This window comes from Cervus canadensis, chromosome 23 (assembly GCF_019320065.1).
Source record: "Cervus canadensis isolate Bull #8, Minnesota chromosome 23, ASM1932006v1, whole genome shotgun sequence".
Taxonomy (NCBI): Eukaryota; Metazoa; Chordata; class Mammalia; order Artiodactyla; family Cervidae; genus Cervus; species Cervus canadensis.
In genome coordinates this window covers 35,409,955-35,433,897 of record NC_057408.1, presented here as the reverse complement: position 1 = coordinate 35,433,897, position 23,943 = coordinate 35,409,955, and the positions used below count along the sequence as shown (strand labels likewise).

Here is a 23,943-nt window from a genome sequence, read left to right as displayed (position 1 = left end):
GTTGTGCAGCAGAAACCAATACAGCATTGTGGAGAAACTACCCTCTAGTTAAAAAAAAAAAACAAAAAACGAAAATGTAGTACATATATATAATGAAATATTACTCAGCCATAAAAAGGAATGCAGTTGTGTCATTTGCAGAAACATGGATTCACCTAGAGATTGTCATACAGAGTGATGTAAGTCAGAAAGAAAAAAATGTTGTATAGTAATGTATATATATATAAAATCTAGAAAAATAATAAAGGTGATCTTATTTGCAAAGCAGAAATAGAGACACAGACATAGAGAACTAATGTATGGATACCAAGGGGGAAAGGAGATGGGTGGGATGAATTGGGAGATTGGAATTTACATATATACATTACTGTGTTTAAAATACACACTGAGGAAACCAGATCTGAAAGAGACACGTGCACCCCAATGTTCATCACAGCACTGTTTATAATAGCCAGGACATGGAAGCAACCTAGATGCCCATCAGCAGACAAATGGATAAGAAAGTGGTGGTACATAAACACAATGGAATATTACTCAGCCATTAAAAAGAATATATTTGAATCCATTCTCATGAGGTGGATGAAACTGGAGCCTATTATACAGAGTGAAGTAAGCCTGAAAGATAAACACCAATACAGTATACTAACACATATATATGGAATTTAGAAAGATGGTAATGATAACCCTGTATGCGAGACAGCAAGAGAGACACGGATGTATTGAACAGTCTTTTGGACTCTGTGGGAGAGGGCGAGGGCAGGATGATATGGGAGAATGACACTGAAACATGTAAATTATCATATGTGAAATGAATCGCCAGTCCAGGTTCGATGCATGATACAGAATGCTCGGGGCTGGTGCACTGGGATGACCCAGAGGGATGGGATGGGGAGGGAGTTGGGAGGGGGGTTCAGGATGGAGAACACATGTACACCCATGGCGGATTCAAGTCAATGTATGGCAAAACCAATACAATGTTGTAAAGTAAAACAAATAAATAATTTAAAAATTAAAAGTAAAAAAAAATAATAATAATAAAATGGATACCTAATGAGAACCTACTGTGTAGCACAGGGAACTCTACTTAGTAATCGGTGGTGACCCACAGGGGAAGGAAATCCAAAAAGGAGGCAATTTATATAAGAAAAGTGAAAGCGTTTGTTGCTCAGTCATCTCCAACTCTTTGCAACCCCATAGACTGTAGCCCACCAAGCTCCTCTGTCCATGGAATTCTCTAGGCAAGAATACTGGAGTGGATAGCCATTCCTTTCTCCAGGGGATCTTCTCAACCCAGGGATTGAACCTGGGTCTCCTCCATTGCAGGCAGAGTCTTTTTTTTTTTTTTTTCCATTTTTTCATTTTTATTTATTTATTTATTTTTATTAGTTGGAGGCTAATTACTTCACAATATTTCAAAACCCACTGCAGGCAGATTCTTAACCGTCTGAGCCACCAAGGAAACACCAAACATGTGTGTACATATGGCTGATTCACTTTGCCCTCCAACAGAAACTGACACAGCAGTGTAAAACAACTGTGCTCCAGTGAAAAGAATAGTCAAGAAATCAAAAATTAAAATGTGCTGTGTGCTCAGTCACGCCGTCATTTCTAACTCTTTGCAACCCTGTGGAGTGTAGCCCTCCAGGCTCCTCCAGGCAAAAATACTGGAATGGGTTGCCATACCCTCTCCCCAACCCAGGGATTGAACCCAGGTCTCCCGCATAGCAGGTGGATTCTTTACCATCTGAGCCACTAGGGAAGCCCAAGAATACTGGAGTGGGTAGCCAATCCCTTCTCCAGGGCAACTTCCTGACCCAGGGATCCAACTGGGGTGTTCTGCATTGCAGGTGGATTCTTTACCAGCTGAGATACCCAGGATGCCCCAAAAATTAAAATAATAAATGTATTTTTTATTCATGCCAAGAAAAAGAAAAGTTAGAGAACAGGTAGAGAAATCAGAACCCTCATACATTGCTGCTGGGACTTTAAAATTGAGGAGCATTGTAGAAAACACTTTGATAATTCTTCAATGCATGAACATAGAATTACCGCAAAACTTGTCAGTTCCACTCAAATGCTTTCAAGCAAATCTTACACACATGTGATCATAACAACTCTATTCATAATATGTAAAAGGTGGGAGGAACCCAAATGTCCATGAACAAATGAATGGATAAATAAAATGCAATATATCCATACAGTAGAACATAATTTAACCATAGGAAGGAATAAACTTCTTATCCATGCTACAGTGTGGATATACCTCAATGATATCTTGCTCAGTGAAAGTAGTCAGACACAAAAGACCATGTTGATGGAATCATGTTGTATGATTCTATTTATATACCCAAAATAGACAAAGGACATTAAGTGGTTCACAGCAGCTACGGGAGAAGGGAAAATGGAGAATGACTACTTACTTGGTACAGGGTTTCTATTTAGAGTAGTGAAAAGTTGTGGAACTAGAGCATTGCAATGGTTACACAACATTCATTATAATGCACCTAATGCCAGTGAATTGTACACATTGCATGCATGCATGCTAAGTCGCTTATGTTGTGTCTGACTCTTTGTGACCCCATTAACTGTAGCCCACCAAGCTCCTCTGTCCATGGGATTCTCCAGGCAAGAATACTGGAGTGGGTTGTCATGCCCTTCTCTAGGGTATCCTCCTGACCCAGGGATCAAACCCGCATCTCTTGTGTCTCCTGCTTTGACAGGGAGGTTTTTTTTACCACTAGCACCACCTGGAAAGCCCCTAATTGTACACGTTAAAATGGTAAATATGTTTTTTTACCACAATTTTCTTTTTAAATAAGTCAGAAAGTCTTTTCTCCCTTTGTTTCCTAAAAGAGTTTGTGTAAGAAACTGTTGGCCCCGCCATGGAAGGTCAACAAGGAGAAGTAGGGGTATGAAAAACTACATATGAGAGGTTTTGAGATTTTTAATAGACCTGAAACGGCACCAACAGTGTCCACTAGTTTTCCATGTGACCATACATAGTTACAAGGGAGAGCAGGGAATACAGTCTACCTGTGTGCATTGTGGTGGATAACTAGCAGCCTCTGTCAGAGCAGCGTTCTTCAAAATAGCCCCAAACCAGAAACACTCCAAATGCCCATCAGTCACAAAGGAGATAAGTCATAAATGCATGCAATGGAATACTGTATAGCAAAGGAAATAGACTGCAGGTATGTAAACCAACATAGACTCATCTCACAGACATAATGTTGAGCAAAAGAAGTCTCAAAAAGAATATGAATATATATATATATATATATATTTCTCTTTGTAAAAAGTTTTAAAGCATCAAAAGTAAGCCACATTCTGGGATGCATACCTAAAGTGGTAAAACTATAAAGAAGAAAGGGAATAATTATGAGAGTAGTGGCTGGCTCTTGGAGGCAAAAAGAGATTGTAATCAGAGATGTGTATTGGTGATGCTTCCAGGTGGCATGCCGCCAGTACTTTTTCTTGATCTAGAAAGAGCTTACCCTGGTGTTTTTTTACTGTTTATTCTTTAAACTGTATTGAATACTATAATATAACTCAACTATTTTAAAAAATGCAAAATGAAACAAAGGCCCAGAAATGGAGTTTTCTTAAACATTGAACTCAAGTTCTCTTATCATAAGATGTTGATTGATGGATGAGCAGACATATCCCCAGCTCTGTATAAATAGGACATGATGCATTATATTCAATTCCATCTGTGTATGCAAAGATATATGTGTTTATTTACATAAATATATTCACATATATTTACATATGTATAAACATATGCCTTTATGTGTGAAAAGTATCAGCCTAATGGATGATAGTCTTAACAGCACTTTTGTTTTTAAAATGTGTACGTTGTATGTGTGTGTATGTGTGTGTGTGTTTAGAGAGAGATATATCATTCTATGAATATGCATTAACTATATGTAATTGTTGGTATCAGTTCAGCCACTCAGTTGTGTCTGACTCTTTGCGACTCCATGAACCACAGCACGCCAGGCCTGCCTGTCCATCTCCCGGAGTTTACTCAAACTCACGTCCATCAAGTCAATGAGTCAACTCTTCATATGAGGTGACCAAACTATTGGAGTTTCAGCTTCAGCATCAGTCCTTCCAATGAATGTTCAGGACTGATTTCCTTTAGGATGGACTGGCTGGATCTCCTTGCAGTCCAAGGGACTTTCAAGAGTCTTCTCCAACACCACAGTTCAAAAGCATCAATTCTTTGGCACTCAGCTTTCTTCACAGTCCAACTCTCACACCCGTACATGACCACTGGAAAAACCATAGCCTTGACTAGATGGACCTTTGTTGGCAAAGTAATGTCTCTGCTTTTTAATATGCTATCTAGGTTGCTCATAACCTTCCTTCCAAGGAGTAAGTGTCTTTATGTCAGGAAGCATTTAACAAGAGGCTTCCTGTGTGCTGTTTTGGATCTGTCAGGAACCCTCTGTCCCTTATTAATTCCTGAAAATTCAGGAATTAAGAGGAGAGGCACGCCTTTCCCGGGGCTGAGGAATCCAGGCATTTCTCATTACGGTGATAAGTACCCTCTTCCTTCTTATGAACCATATGGTAAAAGGAGATTGTTTGCAACTTTCTCTTTGATAGGGATCATGTTATGTTTTGTAAATCTGGAATTTTAATCTTTGCTGAGAATAACTACCTTGTAAGACAGTATATATGCCCACACCATGTTGATTAAAACACCTTTGCTCCGTCAGAGCTTTGGTCCCCGTGTCTTTGTTTCTTTCTCTCTCTCTCTCTCTCTCTTTCTGGCTAATTCCCTGGAGCACGGAAGCCAGCTGCATGACCCAGGGAATATTAGCCTCTTTACTTCTTTCACTCTCTCATCGTTGACTCCGGACCACCAGGTTCTGGTCCATTGAAGGACCAACATCTTTTAATTTCATGGCTGCAGTCACCATCTGCAGTGATTTTGGAGCCCAAAAAAATGAAGTCTGACACTGTTTCCACTGTTTCCCCATCTATCTGCCATGAAGTGATGGGACCAGATGCCATGATCTTAGTTTTCTGAATGTTGAGCTTTAAGCCAACTTTTTCACTCTCCTCTTTCACTTTCATCAAGAGGCTTTTTAGTTCCTCTTCACTTTCTGCCATAAGGGTGGTGTCATCTGTATATCTGAGGTTATTGATATTTCTCCCAGCAATCTTGATTCCAGCTTGTGCTTCTTCCAGCCCAGCGTTTCTCATGATGTACTCTGCATATAAGTTAAATAAAAATTGTTGGTATACTTAATATTAAATCAAATTTTATAGAAGGAATAAATATTAAAAGCTGATAAATAGCTTTCTGTAAACTTAATAAGGAATAGAGCTTAAAGAATTAACAAAAAGAGGTAAATTTGCCCTATGCCTTAGAGCAATCATTCTTAACTTTTTGGGTTTCTTTCAGAATTTAATGAAAAGTATGGTCCCTTGAACCAGAAAAATGAATGAGCATATATATATATATACGTTATTGTGCCTGTAATTATGAGGGATTCCTCATACACATAATTCTGTGTTTTTATGAAGAATATAGAAGTCCCTGTACTCTATTAAAATTTCTTTAAAAAGTTTTTCCCATCAAATATCAATTGTCTCAACCAAGCTTTTGACAGAAGTATCAAAACAGAGATAAAAAGACTAATGTTCAAGTTTTCTGTAATAGTGACTAACAAGTTATTTCTCTTATTACTACCAGGCATTTCTTCTTCCCCCTTGCCTCAGCCACAAATCCCTCCCAGTTGTTTCTCTTCCTATTACTTTTTTTTTTTTTAAGATATTCAGCACTTTATCATAAAATAGACTTTGTTTTAGATATTTCCCAGCTATAGGCTAATGTCAGTGTTCTGAGCACACTTAAACAAGGCTAGGCTAAGCTCTGATGTTCATTATAAGTGTATTTTTTTATTTTTAATTGGAGGATGATTGCTTTTCAATGTTGTGTTGGTTTCTGTGTACAACAGCACTAATCAGCCTTAAGTGTGTGTGTATGTGTATATACATACATACATATATATGTGTATATATATACTCCCTCCCTCTGGAGCCTCCCTCCCGCCCCCACCACCTGTCCCACCCATCTTGGTTGTCCCAGAGCCCCTGGTGGGCTTCTTGTGTTACTCAGCAGCTTCCCACTAACTTTCTGTTTTACACGTGGTAGTGCATGTAGGTCAGTGCTACTCTCTCAGTGCGTCCTACCCTCTCCTTCCCCCGCTGTGTCCACAAGTCCATGTCTCTATTTCTGCCCTGCAGATAGGCTCATCAGTACCAGTTTTCTAAATTCCATGTCTTCCCTTCCATCACCCAGGATTCCAGCCAGTAGTTGTAGTCATGGTGAACTGCTTTTCCTGCCTCCATTCTCTCTGTTCCATTCTGTTCTAAGCTCTGTTACAAGAATAATCTCTCCAAAGATCAGTGTGGATTTTTTTAAATTGTTGTTGCTGCTTTGTTTTATTTTTGAGCCCAACTAACTCAGTGTTTAGGAGTTTGCAATTCAGAATCAAATAGACCTTAACTGCATTCAAAGCCCAGCCTTATTCTGACCAGCCTGTGTGATACTGGACAGGCTGCTTGCCCTTTTCACAGTTTCCACTTCCTTATCTATAAGATGAGGACAATAATAAAATTTACTAACTGCATTTTGATTTCCCTGGTGGCTCAAACAGTAAAGCATCTGCCTACAATGCGGGAGACCTGGGTTCAATCCCTGGGTGGAGAAGATCCTCTCGAGAAGGAAATGGTAGCCCTCTCCAGTACTCTTGCCTGGAAAATCCCATGGACGGAGAAGCCTGATAGGCTACAGTCCATGGGGTCACAAAGAGTCAGACATGACTGAGTGACTTCACACACACACATAAAGATTAATAAGATAATACAGGCGAAGTGATTTAAACTGATTAACAAAGGACATAGAGCTCAAGAACTGTTTCCTGAATTTATTAAATATTTAGCTATAAGGTTTTTTAATTTAATGCTTTTGTGAACTCCATGCTCCCTGTTCCTTTCTTTCAAAATTCCACCTCCTGCATCAGATCTTCCCTAACCCTAAAGCTAGATGTGATCTCTCCCACTTCTTAATTCCTCAGACTTTTCATATTATATTTTACAGCAGTTTAGCATAATGGTGAAAACTCTGGGAGCAAATGTTGGTCACTTACTAGCTTTGTGACCTTGGGCAGGTCATTTAAGTCCCCTACAGTTTATTTTCCCCATCTGTAAATTAGATATTAAGAAATAGTATATGTCACAGAGGGTTTCTATGAGGATAAATGTAAGTAATGTTTAGAAGTGGCAAAACTATAGAGATGGAGCTGGAAGGGGATATGAGCAGAACAGTCAGAGAGAAGAGATTGACTATAAATGGGTATAAGGAAAACTTTTGGAGTGATGAAATGCTTTAAAATTGAATTACAAAAACAAGTAAATGCATGACAAAAATATTAAAAACTGGCTATGTAAATTTACTACTATTTATCAAACTGTACACTTAAGAGGGGTACATTTTATGGTATTCAAATTATACTTCAATGAAGCAATTTTTTAAAAAAGCAAAATGAATATATGGTATATGGAAAAGGCTTAGAACAGTAACAGACACATACTAAGCATACTGTTACCTGTTGGCTGTTTTTAATACCTTATACTGTTTTATGCTGCCTTGAGTTTTTTATGGTTCTTCACCAGATTGTTCAGAGTGTCTCATTTCTTACTCACATCTTCCTTCCCCTTTCCATAAACTAAGCCTGAATTTAATCCTGGTACTATCCCCTGTGCATCATTAGGTACTTGGTAAACATTTACTGACTCATGCATTGTATGAACTGCTGGAGTTTATGTCCACTATTAGAAAGTACTGGTTTGGGTTGAGGGTCCCACAGGTTTGTGTATAAGAAGTCTGAATTGTGCTTTTGGCCAGCTGGTCTTTTACATCTCTACATGATAGAGAACAGTCAATATTGAGTATGGCTTTTAAATACCAGGATTTTGGTAATTGTTTTGATGCTAATCTCTACAGATGTAGGCCTGGTTTTCTCTGGTCACAGCTAAACCCTGCCATTCCCTGAGTTAGCATATGGTATTCCTGATCTGGTATTTCTAACACATCAAAGCTGTCTTTTCAGATCGTTTGAATATTCACCATTTCCTCAAAGAGATAGTGACTCTTCCCAAGTAACTTCTTTCAGCAGTTTGGGCAACAGTTTCCTAGGAACCAGAAGAAAATTGTGAATGAGATTCTTATAGTCTTCCAAGAAAAATACAAGAGTGTTTTGTGTATTTTTGGAATACACAAAGTATTCCACATAATATTATGTGGAAAATAACATTAAGAAGAAGAAGGAGAGAGAAGGATAAGATGGCGGAGTGGCAGGATGTGGAGTTCACGTCTTCCCACAGAGGCATCAAGAATACATCTACAAATGGAACAGTTCTCACAGAGCACCTGCTGAATGCTGGCAGAGGACCTTGGACACCTAAAAGGACAGGAAAAGATGAAAGAAAAGGAAAGAAGAGGAAGCCAGACAGGATCTGTGGGTCTGGGTTGAGAGGGTGAGGAACTGGAGGAGAGGAGAGGTTCCTGCACCCAGGGGATCCTCCTCACTGTGAGGAGATCAGCTCAGACAGAAGGAGGGGCTTGGGGCCTGGAGGAGAGTGCCGCAGCCGGTCTGTGGCAGGCGGGACAGAGTGAGACGTCCACAGGCGGGCTGTGCGTAACCCTGCGTACCTCAGCCTCAGACATGCGTCTGCCGATGTGGACGGGGGCAGATGTGGTGTGCCGATGTGGTGTGGAATGTGGGGTTTGGAGAAAAGACCCGAGGAAAGGACTGCTGTTGGTTGCCTGGAGACAGCCTGAGGGGACAGGAGTGAGGAGCTCCACAACCAGGAATACTGCTGGAGGAAGCCCAGAATGCCATAGAAGTGAAGCCCCACTATTGAGTTAGGCATGAAGGGCAGAGCTGCCCTTACAGCCTCATCCCAGTTGGCTGCTGCCTCCCTGACTCCTGCCTGGGTGAGCACATGCACCCCAGTCAGTTGCCACCTCTGCCCCCTCCCACCAAAGCGCCAGTGCACCTCAGTTGCTGCCTCTGCCCCCTCTCACTTAGGTGAAGAGCAGATGCCTGTGGGTGGCCCATGCACAGTACCACCTTTTCACAGAGGTGAAACCCAAGCTGAAGCCCAGGGACTTTGCAAGGAAGGAAGAAGGTCTGAAATCTCTCCCTGCTGCTGCACAAACCACAGATTAAATACCTGAGATGGTCTCCATAAATTCAGCACCTGTGGAACAGCTGAATGGACAGGTACCCCCACAACTGAGACAGGTCTGGTTGTAGCAGCTGTGGAACTTGTCGGCACATACACTCAGGAGTAGACCAAGTCAGAGTCCAAGCTGCCCCCGTAGTGCCTGCAGTGGGTCCAGATCCAGGATTCCTGCAATCCTGAGACCTGACTTGAGTGGATTTATGCTGGGGGCCTGGTGAAGACAAAGCCTGATAAGACACCAGGGCCAACTGCTGGCATCCACACTGTTACAGTAGGGCTGAGAGCAGTGCCAGCAACACAGGAACTTGGGAGCTCACGCAACAGGTGAAAAATGACACGAGAAAGCATACCCACAGATGAGCAGCTCCGGAGGAGGGATTCTCAGTGACTTCTCTCCCAGTGGGAGTGCCCCAGACCTGCCTGCCTTGCACCACAGGTGAGAAGCACAGCAGGAATAAGATCTGGGGCCTCTGCTACAGCAGCTCGGGAGCAGACCCTGCCCCTGACAGAGCAGTGAAGACTACAGAGCAAAGGGGAGCTCCCCCCAGGCTCAGCATCCAGGGCAGGCTCTGGTCACCACACCAGCCAAACCCCCCTACCAAGGGGATAATGGCCAGCATACAGTGAGGAAAGAGGTGGCAAACATGCATACCGAAAACAGCCCTCTCGCCAAGCAGCACACACACACAAACACACACGTGAAAAATAGCCCTCTAAGGCTGTCTGAGGGTCTGGAATGGGGTGGAAGAACTGCCAACATTTAGTCTGGAAGGCCAGCAGGGCTTAGGTAAAGGAGCTCCAGAGGGCTGGGGGGAACAGAGACCTCACTCTTGAAGGGGACACAAGATTTTACATTCACTGGGACCTAGCAGAAAGCAATACCTCCATAGGAACCTGGGTTATACTTACCCAGGGGTCTTGGAGGGTCTCCTGGAGAGACAGGGATCGACCATAGCTCACTGGGGTGACAAGGACATTGTTAGCGGAGGCATCAGGGAATGTTAATTGGTGTGAGCTCTCTCAAGGATCCCCAGTTTGGAACCACTCAACAACCTGTGGTTTCCAGTTTTGGAATGCCTCCAGTCAAGCAATCAGCAAGAGAGGAACACAGCCCTACCCATCAGCAGACAAGCTTCCTAAAGTCGTACTAAGCTTACAGCCATCCCCAACACATTCCCTGACACAGCCCTGCCCACTAGAAGGACAAGACCCAACTCCACCCACCACAAGGCAACATTCCCTTCCACCAGGAAGCCTGCACAAGCCCCTGAATGGACCTCACCCACCAGGGGACATATACCAGACGCAAGAGGAACTACGATTCTGCAGCCTGTAGAAAGAAGACCATAAATACAGTTAGACAAAACAAGTCAACAGAGAAATATGTCTCTGTTGCAGATGAAGGAACAAGATAAAAACCTACAGGAACAACTAAATGAAGAGGAGATAGTCTACCTGAAAAAGCATCAAAATAATAATAATAAAAAAGCAAAATGGCTGTCTGAGGAGGCCTTACAAATAGCTATGAAAAGACTGGAAGCGAAAAAGCAAAGGAGAAAAGGAAAGATATACCCATTTGAATGCAGAGTTCCAAAGAAGAGCAAGGAGAGATAAGAAAGCTTTCCTCAGCGATCAATGCAAAGAAATAGAGGAAAACAACAGAATGGGAAAGACTAGACCTCTCTTCAAGAAAATTAGAGATACCAAGGGAACATTTCATGCAAAGATGGGCTCAACAAAGGACAGAAATGGTAGGGACATAAGAGAAGCAGAAGATATTAAGAAGAGGTGGCAAGAATACACAGAAGAACTGTACAAAAAAGATTGTCACGACCCAGATAATCAAAATGGTGCGATTACTCACCTAGAGCCAGACATCCTGGAATGTGAAGTCAAGTGGGCCTTAGGAAGCATCACTACGAACAAAGCTAGTGGAGGTGATGGAATTCCAGTTGAGCTGTTTCAAATCCTGAAAGATGACACTGTGATAGTGCTGCACCCAATATGCCAACAAATATGGAAAACTCAACAGTGGCCACAGGACTGGAAAAGGTCAGTTTTCATTCCAATCCCTAAGAAAGGCAATGCCAAAGAATGCTCAAACTACCGCACAGTTGCACTCATCTCACATGCTAGTAAAGTAATGCTCAAAATTCTCCAAGCCGGGTTTCAGCAATACGTGAACCGTGAACTTCCAGATGTTCAAGCTGGTTTTAGAAAAGGCAGAGGAACCAGAGATCAAATTGCCAACATCCGCTGGATCATCGAAAAAGCAAGAGAGTTCCAGAAAAACATCTATTTCTGCTTTATTGACTATGCCAAAGCCTTTGACTGTGTGGATCACAATAAACTGTGGAAAATTCTGAAAGAGATGGGAATACCAGAGCACCTGACCCACCTCTTGAGAAACCTATATGCAGGTCAGGAAGCAACAGTTAGAACTGGACATCGAACAGACTGGTTCCAAATAGGAAAAGGAGTACATCAAAGCTGTATATTGTCACCCTGCTTATTTCACTTATATGCAGAGTACATCATGAGAAACGCTGGGCTGGAAGAAGCACAAGCTGGAATCAAGATTGCCGGGAGAAATATCAATAACCTCAGATATGCAGATGACACCACCCTTATGGCAGAAAGTGAAGAGGAACTAAAGAGCCTCTTGATGAAAGTAAAAGAGGAGAGTGAAAAAGTTGGCTTAAAGCTCAACATTCAGAAAACTAAGATCATGGCATCCAGTCCCATCACTTCATGGCAGATAGATGTGGAAACAGTGTCAGACTTTATTTTTTTGGGCTCCAAAATCACTGCAGATGGTGATTGCAGCCATGAAATTAAAAGATGCTTGCTCCTTGGAAGGAAAATTATGACCAACCTAGATAGCATATTAAAAAGCAAAGAGATTACTCTGCCAACAAAGGTCCGTCTAGTCAAGGCTGTGGTTTTTCCATTAGTCATGTATGGATGTGAGAGTTGGACTATAAAGAAAGCTGAGTGCCAAAAAATTGATGCTTTTATACTATGGTGTTGGACAAGACTCTTGAGAGTCCCTTGGACTGCAAGGAGATCCAGCCAGTCCATCCTAAAGGAGATCAGTCCTGGGTGTTCATTGGAGGGACTGAGGTTGAGGCTGAAACTCCAATACTTTGGCCACCTGATGCGAAGAGCTGACTCATTGGAAAAGACCCTGATGCTGGGAAGGATTGAGGGCAAGAGGAGAAGAGGACGACCAAGGATGAGATGGTTGGATGGCATAACCAACTTGATGGACATGGGTTTGGGTGGACTCCGGGAGTTGGTGATGGACAGGGAGGCCTGGCGTGCTGTGGTTCATGGGGTCGCAAAGAGTCTGACATGACTGAGCGACTGAACTGAACTGAACTGAAAGATCCAAAATCTTGGAAAAAGAATGGAGACACAGGCCAGCAAGGTACAAGAAATGTTTAACAAAAAGATAGAAGATTTAAAGAACAAACAGAGGTAAACAACACAATAACTGAAATGTGGAATACACTAGAAGGAATCAGTAGTAGAACAACTGAGGCATAAGCGCAAAGAAGTGAGCTGCAAGACAGAGTGGTGGAAATCACTGCTGCAGAACAGAATAAAGGAAAAGAATGAATAGAAATGGGGACAGTCTAAGAGACCTCTGGGACAACATTAAACACACCAACATTTGCATTGTAGGGGTCCCAGGAGACAAAGGGCCTAAGAAAATATTTGAAGAGTTTATAACATGGGAAAGGAAATAGTCACATCCAAGAAACTCAGAGAGTCCCACACAGTATAAACCCAAGGGGAAACATACCAAGACACATATTGATCAAATTAACAAAAATTAAATACAAAGAAAAAAATATTAAAGCAGTAAATAACATACAAGGTAATACCTGTAAGGTTATAAGCTGATTTTTCAGCAGAACCTCTGCAGGCCAGAAGAGAGTGGCATGCTTTATTTAAAGTGATGAGAGGGAAAACCCTACAACCTAGAATACTCTACCCAGCAAGGCATTCATTCAGATTGTACAGAGAAATCAAAAGCTTTACAGACAAGTAAATCTAAGAGAATTAATCACCACCAAACAGCTTTACAACAAATGCTAAAGAAACTTCTCTAGGCAGGGTGAAAAGAAAACAAAAAGAGACCACAGCTATAATAGAAACAAGAAAATTAAAAATGGGAAAGCTCATTTGCCTAGTAAAGGCAAACATACAGTAAATGTGGGAAATCATCCACACACAAATATGATATGGTACAGATAGATAATGGAATATTACTCAGCCATAAAAAAGGAAAAAATAACACGGACCTGGAGATTGTCATACTGAGTGAAGTAAGTCAGAGAGAAAAAGACACATATGATACTACTAATATGTGGAATCCTTAAAAAAATGACACAGATGAACTCATTTCCAAAACAGAAATAAAGTCACAGATATAGAAAACAAACTTATGGTTTACCAGGGGGAAGCAGAAGCAGAGGGCAGGGATGAACTGGGAGATTGGGATTGGCGTGTACACACTGCAGTATATAAAACAGATCACTGGTAAGGACCTACTGTCCAGCACAGGGAACTGTTCTCAGTGCTCCACAGTGACCAGTTAGAAAAGAGTCTGAAAGAGTCGAGTTATGAATATGTAACCACTGATGCATTTTTCTGTTCAGCAGAAGCTAACACAGCATTATCGACCAACTAAATTTTTTAAAACATTTTTAAAAAATGAAACATTAGCCAGAGATCTTCCTATAAAAAGAATCTATCAAAAAGATGATGCTAAGAGATGTAAGAGATGATCTGCAAGGCCTTTTCAGCTTTATCATGAGAATTTGATATGTGAAAAAGCTCAATTATATTTTTAATAAATTAAAAGTTGGAAATTTTTGTTAAAAATGTTTTTAAAAAGAGGAGAAAATTATTAAATAAATAATAATAAAACAGAAACAAAAGATTTTTCTTTCCATGCCATGTTACTACTTAGCATTCCAAAAGTAAAACGTAATTACCAACTAAACCTTGCTCGTTAGAAACAGAAACCAAATCAGCCCTGGAATGGTTAGTTGAGCATCTTACTTGTTTTAGCCCAATGTTGAGTTCTTTAAAAGAAGCGTTCACAATTTATGCCTACCTTGAAAGTTTTCTGGGGGTAGAATCAATTTAATTTGGAGGGCTTAAAGGTACAAATTTTCTGTATTCTATTTTGTCAAGGAGAGGAAAGAACTTTTCTTATGACAGTTAAAAGGAGCAAAATAAAGCAATCTACTTTCTTGGGCGTTTTTACCCTAAACGCAAATCATCAGGACTTTAATCATCAGGTTTACCAATCAAATCTCTAATTAGTCTGTTATTGCACACACCCACGTTTTTAAAAACAAGATATTGTGGACCACTGGTGTTTATAAAACCAAAACAACCCACCGAGCTTTCCATCTGCCATTGTTGCATTTCAGAGGGGAAGAGAGCTTACTTCTAAAGCTTGGGGATTCCTATAATCTCGCATATATTATTCATGATAGACTCTTGCATTTTCTTTTATTGAATGCCCAAATTATTTCCTTTATTGTACATGCAGGGACAGTGGCAGAATTTCGAAAAGATGCGTCCACGTCTCCTATGACAACAGGGAGCCAGAAGGAGCCTGTGATCCCAGCTACGTCATCCTCCCAACATGACAGCTCCCGGTGAGTTTCAGGGGTTCTTTGCCTTACCATTCTCCAGGTGAGAACTTCTGCTGTGTTATTTAACAAAAAGTGAAAAATTTTAACAGTTCTTAATGTCTCCAACTCAAGAGAGAGGCCCTTATTTGGAAGCGTCTACATACGACCAGGTAGAACTCCTGGAGCCCTTTCCTTTATCCTTAATTGGTAATGGTAATTGACAGGGTTTCCATGGAAACGCAAAGCTAATCTTACCTTTCATCAGAAAATGTTTAGGAGCAGGTCCTACCCAATTTATCCTGAAATTGTTATATACTTGGACTGTAAGCTTAACTTACTGAATCAATTGATACTGAAAACCATAGTGGGTTTTGTACTACAGTTAAATGACTGTCAACATTTACTTATACCAGAGACATTTGAGGAGCTAATACTTTGATTGGCCTTTTCTACAGTCAAGAAAAGAAATATGTTATTAAAATTTCTCATGTCTAGTAAGCCAACTCCTATATTATACATTTAAGGCTGAATATATAAACATTAACACCAAAAGGGCATGTTTGTGTTTCCTTGGGGATATGATTTTTTAAGCACTTAAATTCCTAGCATCTTATCCAGTAAATATAGATTTTAAGACTTAATTTTAAAGAACTTTTGGGAAATGACTCAGCACAGAGGATAATAGTAATGGAAGAGTTAAGGTAAAGAGGAAAGGCAGTCTGGGTTTTCAAATGAATTTCCCTATCTTTGATGCTAAGATCTTGGATCAGATCTTAAACACTACTCTAATGTGTTTTTGATGATTGCACTTCAATTTCGTGAGAGGCATGAAAAAGAATAAAATGTTTCCCCAGTAAGAGTTTTATAGAACATCTTCAGCACACATTTTCTGAAATGACCATATCAACTTTGTGGAGTTTTACAAGCCCAGGTTAAAATCGCAGTGAAGACTCATATCTACAGACCTTAAAAAAAGGATTCTTTCTCTGTTAGTTCTTAATGCTGCAGATGAGCTAGATACAGATTCTCAGAAGCTTCTTAAATAATGAGCATTTGGCTAAATGAAACAATGTGCAGCACCCCAGATTTTATCCTTAACAGTGCGTGATGGCATATTATAGGTCTGTAATACAAAGTGCAGAGTTGAAAAAAAAAGATTCGTACTATGAAAATCAGTTACCAAGAAAGCACAGTGGTTGCTTTCCAGACTTCAGAATCAAGATTATTTGAATTATTTTTATTTCAAAGTGTAGAAAAGGAATTTTTATAGACTACTTTTACATATAAGCTTTTAATGCAAAAGGAAAGCCCGTTATTCTTCATTCCAAGAAACCTTTGACAGTACTGAGAAGAACAAGAATAAAAGCCCTTTCCTGTCTACCCAAAATTCCAAGAATTGTCAAGACCTGCAGAAAAGGATGGGAATGGAACAGGGGCCGTGGGAGACAGTTTTTCCTTTGTTCTCTGAAAAGTGCTAACACCTAGGAGAGTCCCATATGGGTCCATGTGCAGGTGATAAAACCCAGCGTGGCAAAATCATCTTTCTCATTCACAGTGTAGGTTGTTAATTGTTCTCTCTGCTGCCTGTCAGTGTAATGTGAAATTTTCATTCCCCATTCAAGATGGGGAAAGTTGTGGCTGAAAATGTTAACATTTGCATTTTTATTTGTTGATTTATTTAAAGGACAGCCTCTCCTACAGCAATCCATCACTTGGTGACACCCCAAATATGAATAATGTATTGTAGACTTGCGGTTACAATGTGTAATAAGTGCTAGAGACAGTAAAGGAATGTTAACTATGTTGCAAATGTAATATTTATTGACGCATAAAGTTTATTGCTTTCGAGGTTCAATAATACTGACCATAGGACATTAATATCACTTATCCTGATTTTAGCAGGGCACCTTTGTGTGTGAAAATATTCATCTATCTCATGCTAACAAAATAAATAGGTAATTTACAGCACAAGCAAAGAGGGCTTTATAGTTTTCTGTGCTGAGAGTGGCAATGCTTCTGTCTTTCTGTTTTACATCTGGCCTCCAACGCTGATCACACACCCCTGAGGTGTCCAAGAAAGTGGGCATCTTGGCATAAGAAGGTGGCACCACTGAACTAAACAGTGCCATGCATTTCTGCTGGACTGGAACAGGCAACACCCCTAGACCATGACACCTGAAGAGAGGACTGGAGGGACTTTTCTCCCGGTCATTCTGAATACCAGTGGGTAGGTGCACCTTTGCTCACAAAGAAAGTTGAATAAATACTTTTCCTGACACGACTCTGAGTCAGAGTTTACCCAATTCTGCTTGATCTTCTGGTCTCCAGTGAGGAGCCAGAGCTGGGCAAGTTACCAGTGAATTTGTTATAAGCAGAAATGTTGCTGATAATTAACCCTTTGGGGCCTTCTAGAATTAGTTGTGTCTGTTGCCAGCATAAAGATCATATAAGAAATATCTGAGATCCAGAGCAGAAGAAGTAATGTTAATTAGCAACCGTCAGCTGAAATTGTCATCCCCATTAAGATGCAGAGTTATGTATTTCTTCGTTATAAATAACCTTTCTAATTGTACTTGATGTATGCCAATTTAATCAAAAAGCATACTTGCAACAGGCAGATATTTGCATTAATGTAACTTTGAATCTTCAAATCTTTTATTTCAGATTTGAGGAGAAAAGTCTATTACATGCTGTATATTTTTTAAATGTTGGTATCTTTTTCTATTCAGATATGTATATCTGGAACATTTTATATTAAAATGAAGACAATATCTTGTGAAGCTGTTCATTGAAACAGAAGTCTTGGGAGGTGGGAGGGGGAATCGGGATGGGGAATACGTGTAAATCTATGGCTGATTCATATCAATGTATGACAAAACCCACTGAAATGTTGTGAAGTAATTAGCCTCCAACTAATAAAAAATTAAAAAAAAATAAATAAATAAAGTATTGGTGGAGTTTCCGTCGGTCTTATGACAACTCAGTGATGATTGTGTTAAACTGATAAATAAAGACAAACACCAGGCCTGCAGCAGCAGTGTTAGTCACTCAGTCCCTGAAGTAAAAGGTTACTAAGGCCCCCTTCTTGCTGTTCTTCCCTGACTCAGAAGAGCTAAGGCCAGTACTCTTAAATTTTTTTTTTTTCCTGCCTCTGAGATGTGAAGAGAAAAAGACAGATCTCACCAAATCATGGCCAATTAGTGAATTTTTGGAACTGGAGCTGTGGTTAGCCTATTTCTAGGATGTACTATTCACCCCAGTAATCTAGGTTTTTTTTCAGAAAGATTAGTTTATATCACAACAGCAAGTTGAAGTTTTCTGTTTTACTTTGTTTGGTTTGTTTTTTGATGTATGTCATGGGAGATGATTTTGTAGAGCTTATTTTTCGTTGAGGGAGGTTGGGAAATATTTGTGTATGTGCTTTAAAGGACTTAATAGCTTATTGGGGAAACTTTAAAAAAAAATAATAAGCTGAAATTTTTTTTTTTTGAGGCCTTGGCCCTTTGCTGTAACCATACGCCTAATGTGTTCCAAAAAATTTGCTGTAAGTTTCCACCTTGCTGAGCTTTTTATAGAGCAACTGCCAAGACACACTTGTGCTCACAGGCTACTGTTCACACGCAGCTGACTTGAAAGTCAATTGTGGAGACTCATCCACTGAAGTTGAGATTGAGGGACCCAGGCGTTGCTTCTTAACTATTTGGATGACTTTTACTTCTTTTTTTCTTTTTTCTGATCCCAAATTTCAGTGTTTTTTCATTCATTCACACTGTGTGAAGCTTGGATTTAGTTCTGAGGTATAGGCACTAAGCCCATAAAACTCTGATTTAGATTAATAATCTGACAGACTGACTTTAAGGGTCGGAATTTGTTTTTATAACTTGATAGGAAGTTAATCTAAGAGAAAGGAAAGGATTGTGTTTCCATCACACACACAATGGCCAGATTGCAACACTTTCTTGCACTTGTGCCCAGAATCCTATCACAAAATCTTTTTTTTTTAAATCAGAACTTTTCCTCACCTAGACATTCACACATATATTTTTAGTACCTAACCAGATCCCCTCATATGCCTAGCACATAACAATGTGTTATTCTGCCAAGGTGGAGAGAGAAGAACTAAACTAAAATCCATAACCTCAAACTAGAGCCTTGCAGGCACTACTTGGCTTTATGTGGTCTGTTTGAACAGCAGACCTCACTGCCTCTATACAGTAGAGCATATGAGTGGTGACCGTATGTGACGATACTGGCTTCTATTCATTGGATGCCTGTTGTGTATCAGGTATTGTGTTGGGCATGTTCAGATATGTCCTTTCATAATATATGTTCGTACAAATTACATGTCATTGTAAAGCTCTTTTTAATGACTATTAAAACTCATTTTCAAAGTATTGGATTTCTCTTAGAATTTTCAAAATGATTTCCAAAAGTGTGAACTTCTAGGCCAAGGACTATTATTTTAACTTTGTCTACCCTCAGAATAACACTTTCACAGTACACATAAAGCACCATTCACTATAACATTTTCATTTTGTGTATATTGTAAATAACAAAATAAAAACAAAACTTAATGAACTCCAGGAGATAGTGAAGGACAGGGAAACCTGTCATGCTGCTGTCCATGGGGTTGCAAAGAGTCAGACACAACTTAGCAACTGAACAACAAAATGAAATACTGCACAAAATGATGACAAATAAAAAGGGATAATGTGGAAACTTTAGAAAAGAATTGGTTGAATATGTAAAAGAAAATATGAAGTTATAAATATATTTATCTTCCATATCAGGAGATGAAAAGCTCAGCCATTCAAAAGGATTTTTATTTAAGCCAAGTTGATAAATTGAAATTCCCTGCTAGCAGGTGCATTAATACCAAGAACAGTTGCATGCATGGAAATTTTTGTGTGTTTGATGAAGAGATGTTGCTTTTAATTAAGCCATGATTTGGGACTGTTACTGTAATTCCCACTGTTAAAAGCCATTAATATAATCATCCATTCCTCTTGTACACACTGCTTATAGAGTGTGTAAATTAAGAAAACAGAAACAAATAGGCTAAATAGAAATAATAAAGACATAGTTTAATTCCAAGAAATGAATTCAACTTGAGGAAACCTGTCAATACATTCTTGACATAGAAAGAACATACAGTACAGAGAAAGTACACATCATAACAGCTTACATTTACTAGCCACTTAGAGTTCTAGTCCTTGTCTCAGGAAATCTCTGTAAATTCTAGGTGAAGGGATTATAAGAGCTATTTTACTGCTCATATGTTTCTATATTTTCTATATGTTTTATAACAACAACGTATTACTTAGGTAATTTTGAAAACAATATTTAAAAGAAAACAAAGGGCATACATTCATAGGAGGGAAACCCACTTCATTATTTTACACTCTATAGTGCCAAGTAGTTGCAAAAAACCTGTTATCCTTGGAACATATGACATAATTCTGTTATTCCTTTGTTGAGCCAGCAGTAGGTGAGGATTATGCTTCCTCGGTGGGTCTTCTCTCGGGGACTGAACTGTGGAAAATGCTGTGATTAGTGATATCTGTTCAGTATTTTCAGTTTCTTTTATCATTTCAGTTCTGAGCCTCATTTAGACTTGCTCATTTGGTCCAAGGTCATCAAATTCCCTTCACTTCTGTATTAAGAAATATTTGTTGAGTGTTACTTCCTGTCCTAGTCACTTAAATGCTTTTATAAAAATGATATATGGGCCTAATGTAATCCTCACAATCATGAAAAAGTAAAGCTCAGAGAAGCAATTACAGAACATTTAAGAGCCAGGGGATAATAATTTTAACACCCAGGTTAACAGGCCTAGGTTTCAATGCTAGCCTGTGTGGTTTTGAGCAAATCCCTTAGTTTAATCTATAAAATGGGGATAATAATATCTCCCTCATAGGCTTGTCATTAATGGTTAAGCAAGATATATTACATAGAGTACCAAGCACGGTCCTGGTACATGGCTAATAGGAGCTGTCAATGTAGAACTTGCCAGCACCACACAAGCAATAGGAAACAGAACTCTGATTTGCACCTTGCTGTTATAATTCAAAACTCTGTGTGAATTCACTGACAAAAGGTTAGGAATACGGTTAGGCTCATCTGAGAGTGGGCAGTACTGCTGCATTTTTTAATATTTACCGTGTAAATGCTCTTGCAAACATACCTGAGCCTGATTCCTCATGTGAAAATAAGAGTATTAATAACGACCTTGCCAATTTGCTCAGAGGATTAAACATGACTAGATATGCAAAGCTTTAACTTGGGGCTGGGTAACAATATGCCCTCAGTGTTAGCTTCCTTTTCTGTGCTCTGGGCAGCAGGATTTTGGGGGGTACTTGGAACACAGTATATGTGAATGACAGAGAGTCCCCTTGCAAAATGCACCGAGTGGCAGAGCTGTACAGAAATGTGGCTTAGAAGCCAGCTGAATAACCTGCATTCACAGTTACTGATAATGGATTTCTTTCCATAATTAGCCCTTTGTAAAAATTCTGAAAGGGCTTAATTCCCTTTAGAGCAGTGGTTCGGAAATCTATGTGCACATTGGAGTCACTTAGGAATCTTTGTCAAAGTAGCAGTTTCTAGGCCTTACCTGGGTTAACTGAACCAGCATTGCCAGGAATGGGCACCAGTGATGTACAATTTTTATTTTCCCGGATGACTCCGACATACTTGGTCTAAAGACCAAGTATTTGGAAGCCCTACTCTGGAGCTGCCCATCTTCTCACTGCCCAACCCCTGCAGACTGACATTCTCCCTTTCTCCTTTCTGCCTCTCTCCTGTCCCGGGGCCTCTCCCGTCCGTCAGCAATTTTCTGTAGCAATTGTCATTCTCTCCCCAAGAGACTATCAGGATACACTGGTAAGCCTGCAGTGAAAAAAAATTATTAAGAAGCCCTTGAAGAACTCCATTCACCAATCTCAATTGTTGAAATTGGAGACTAATCACTGGGACATATTGTTGATGGCTTTCTTCTCTATGAAGTATATGGACACATCATTCTATCCATGAAGGAACTCTCAGCAAACAGGAGAAAGATGCCTAAGGAAATAATTCCTAATGTTTTCTCCCACTTTTCTCCTTCTCTGCTTTATCCTTTTTTCACAGTACTCATCACCTTCCAGTATACTGTATAACTTACTGATAAATTTTGTCATCTGCCTCACCTGTGTCACATGGAACATAAACTCATGAGGATAAAGATTTCTATTGTATTCATTACTGCATCCCTATGCTGAGCAGGGCCTGGCTCATGGTAGACATTCAATAAAATATTTATTGGATGAATGAAAGAATGAATTAATGATCACAAAATGGATGTTTCCTTTTATTTATTTATTCAGCCACACCATGTGGCTCCTGGGATCTTAGTTCTTCAACCAGGGATCGAACCCAGGCCCATGGCAGTGAAAGTGCCAAGTCCTAATCCCTGGACCACCAGGGAATCCCCCAAAATGAATGTTTCCTTTTAAATTTATCAGTTCATACATTAGTATAGACAACAATTTTCCTTCATTTCTTCTCCATAGCTACAAAAGAATCATGTTTATACCCAGCTAATATTAATACATTTGTTGTGCTTCATTTATTTCCCAGAACTTCCTCACATTTTCATCTACTTGAAGATTTTCCCACTGTATGAGAATTGGAAATGTTTTAGGTTGTCAGGAGGTTTCCAGACTGGATGACAGCAAGCTCTCAATTGTGACCAGTTTTGGCACGTTCTTTGCGTTGGGATTTGTTGCTTCCTTAACATCTCACAATTATCTTCGCTAAGTGAATGTAGAGTGTATACCACTCCATTATCTTGTGTTCATCCATATCCTAGAGCTTCTTCTAAAGCTCTGCTTAGGCCTGCGGCTAGTTTTCTGTTTTGGTTTCCTCAAGTTAATATCCTTACATGCAGACAGGCAGCATGGCTTACAGGAAAGGCCTTGAGAATTAAGGTCCAAAGACCTGTATTCATCCTGCCTCTTTGCCTAGCAGTGGCAAAACCTTGACAACATGGACCCTCAACCACATGGACCTCAGTTTTCCAGCTGTCCATCCTATGTCTAAACCATACCCTCCATTTAGAGATAAGGTCAAAATGGAAACATGTACATCTATGTCTTGATTTCAGAGTAAGTTACACATTTTGAGGATAAAGTAATGGAGAGATGAGTATTTTTTCAAAAATAATTAAATAATTGATTTCAGAATAACATAGTTTAAACTTCTCTTCAAAATCTTTGGGTTTCCTGCTGGCCAGTAGTTTAGAAATGCTAAGGAGATAAACCAGCTTGGCTCCACATCATTCCAAGCACAGGGACAAGCAACCCGTGGGTATTGCTGGCCTTCCCAGTGACAGGAGGCCAGGTGTAATCTACGTTTCCTGAGAGTAAGCTCCGTGAACATGTGTTTACATCTGAAGTTTTTTTTCTTTTTTGAGGTTTAAGTGAAATTGTATCTGGAAAACATTAGATTTTACTTTAGGAAGGACACTCGGAGTAAAACAGAAAAAAGTTAGTATCCTTGAAGTCCAAATTAAAGTCACTAGTCATGCTGAAAAAGGTGACTGGGTATTAGTGTAGGCTACATACTTTGTCTTAGGACAAGAGTGGTCAGGATTGTGTGTGATGGTGCCAAGTATGCCACTGAGTAAAATCAAAGACAGTATCAACAACAAGACTTGCTATGAAAAAGACAGAGAATAATGTAGCAGTTAATAGTCACTGACTAATGCATTTTCAGCTCAGTTGGACATTTTTGCACACTGTTTATGTATTCAAATATATACATGTGTTATATTGAGTGAATGAGTGAAGTCGCTCAGCCGTGTCTGACTCTTTGCGACCCCATGGACTGTAGCCTACCAGGCTCCTCTGTCCATGGGATTCTCCTAGCAAGAATACTAGAGTGGGTTGCCATTTCCTTCTCCATATATGTTATATATACTACTTTTAATATATTTAACATTTTTCATATTTTCCCATAAACTATTTGCTTTTGATATTAA

At 39.8% G+C, this 23,943-nt stretch overlaps 1 protein-coding gene across 3 annotated transcripts in view; it reads left to right on the top strand.

Annotated features, from left to right (window-relative positions):
• KIAA1328 (KIAA1328 ortholog) overlaps window positions 1-23,943 on the top strand; it is a 267,669-nt gene that overhangs the window by 167,934 nt on the left and 75,792 nt on the right. For all 3 annotated transcript variants that reach the window (XM_043444201.1, XM_043444203.1, XM_043444202.1), the window contains exon 5: window positions 14,840-14,948. In XM_043444201.1, the coding sequence (XP_043300136.1) occupies window positions 14,840-14,948 (109 nt within the window). The remainder of the gene's footprint in view (window positions 1-14,839; window positions 14,949-23,943) is intronic.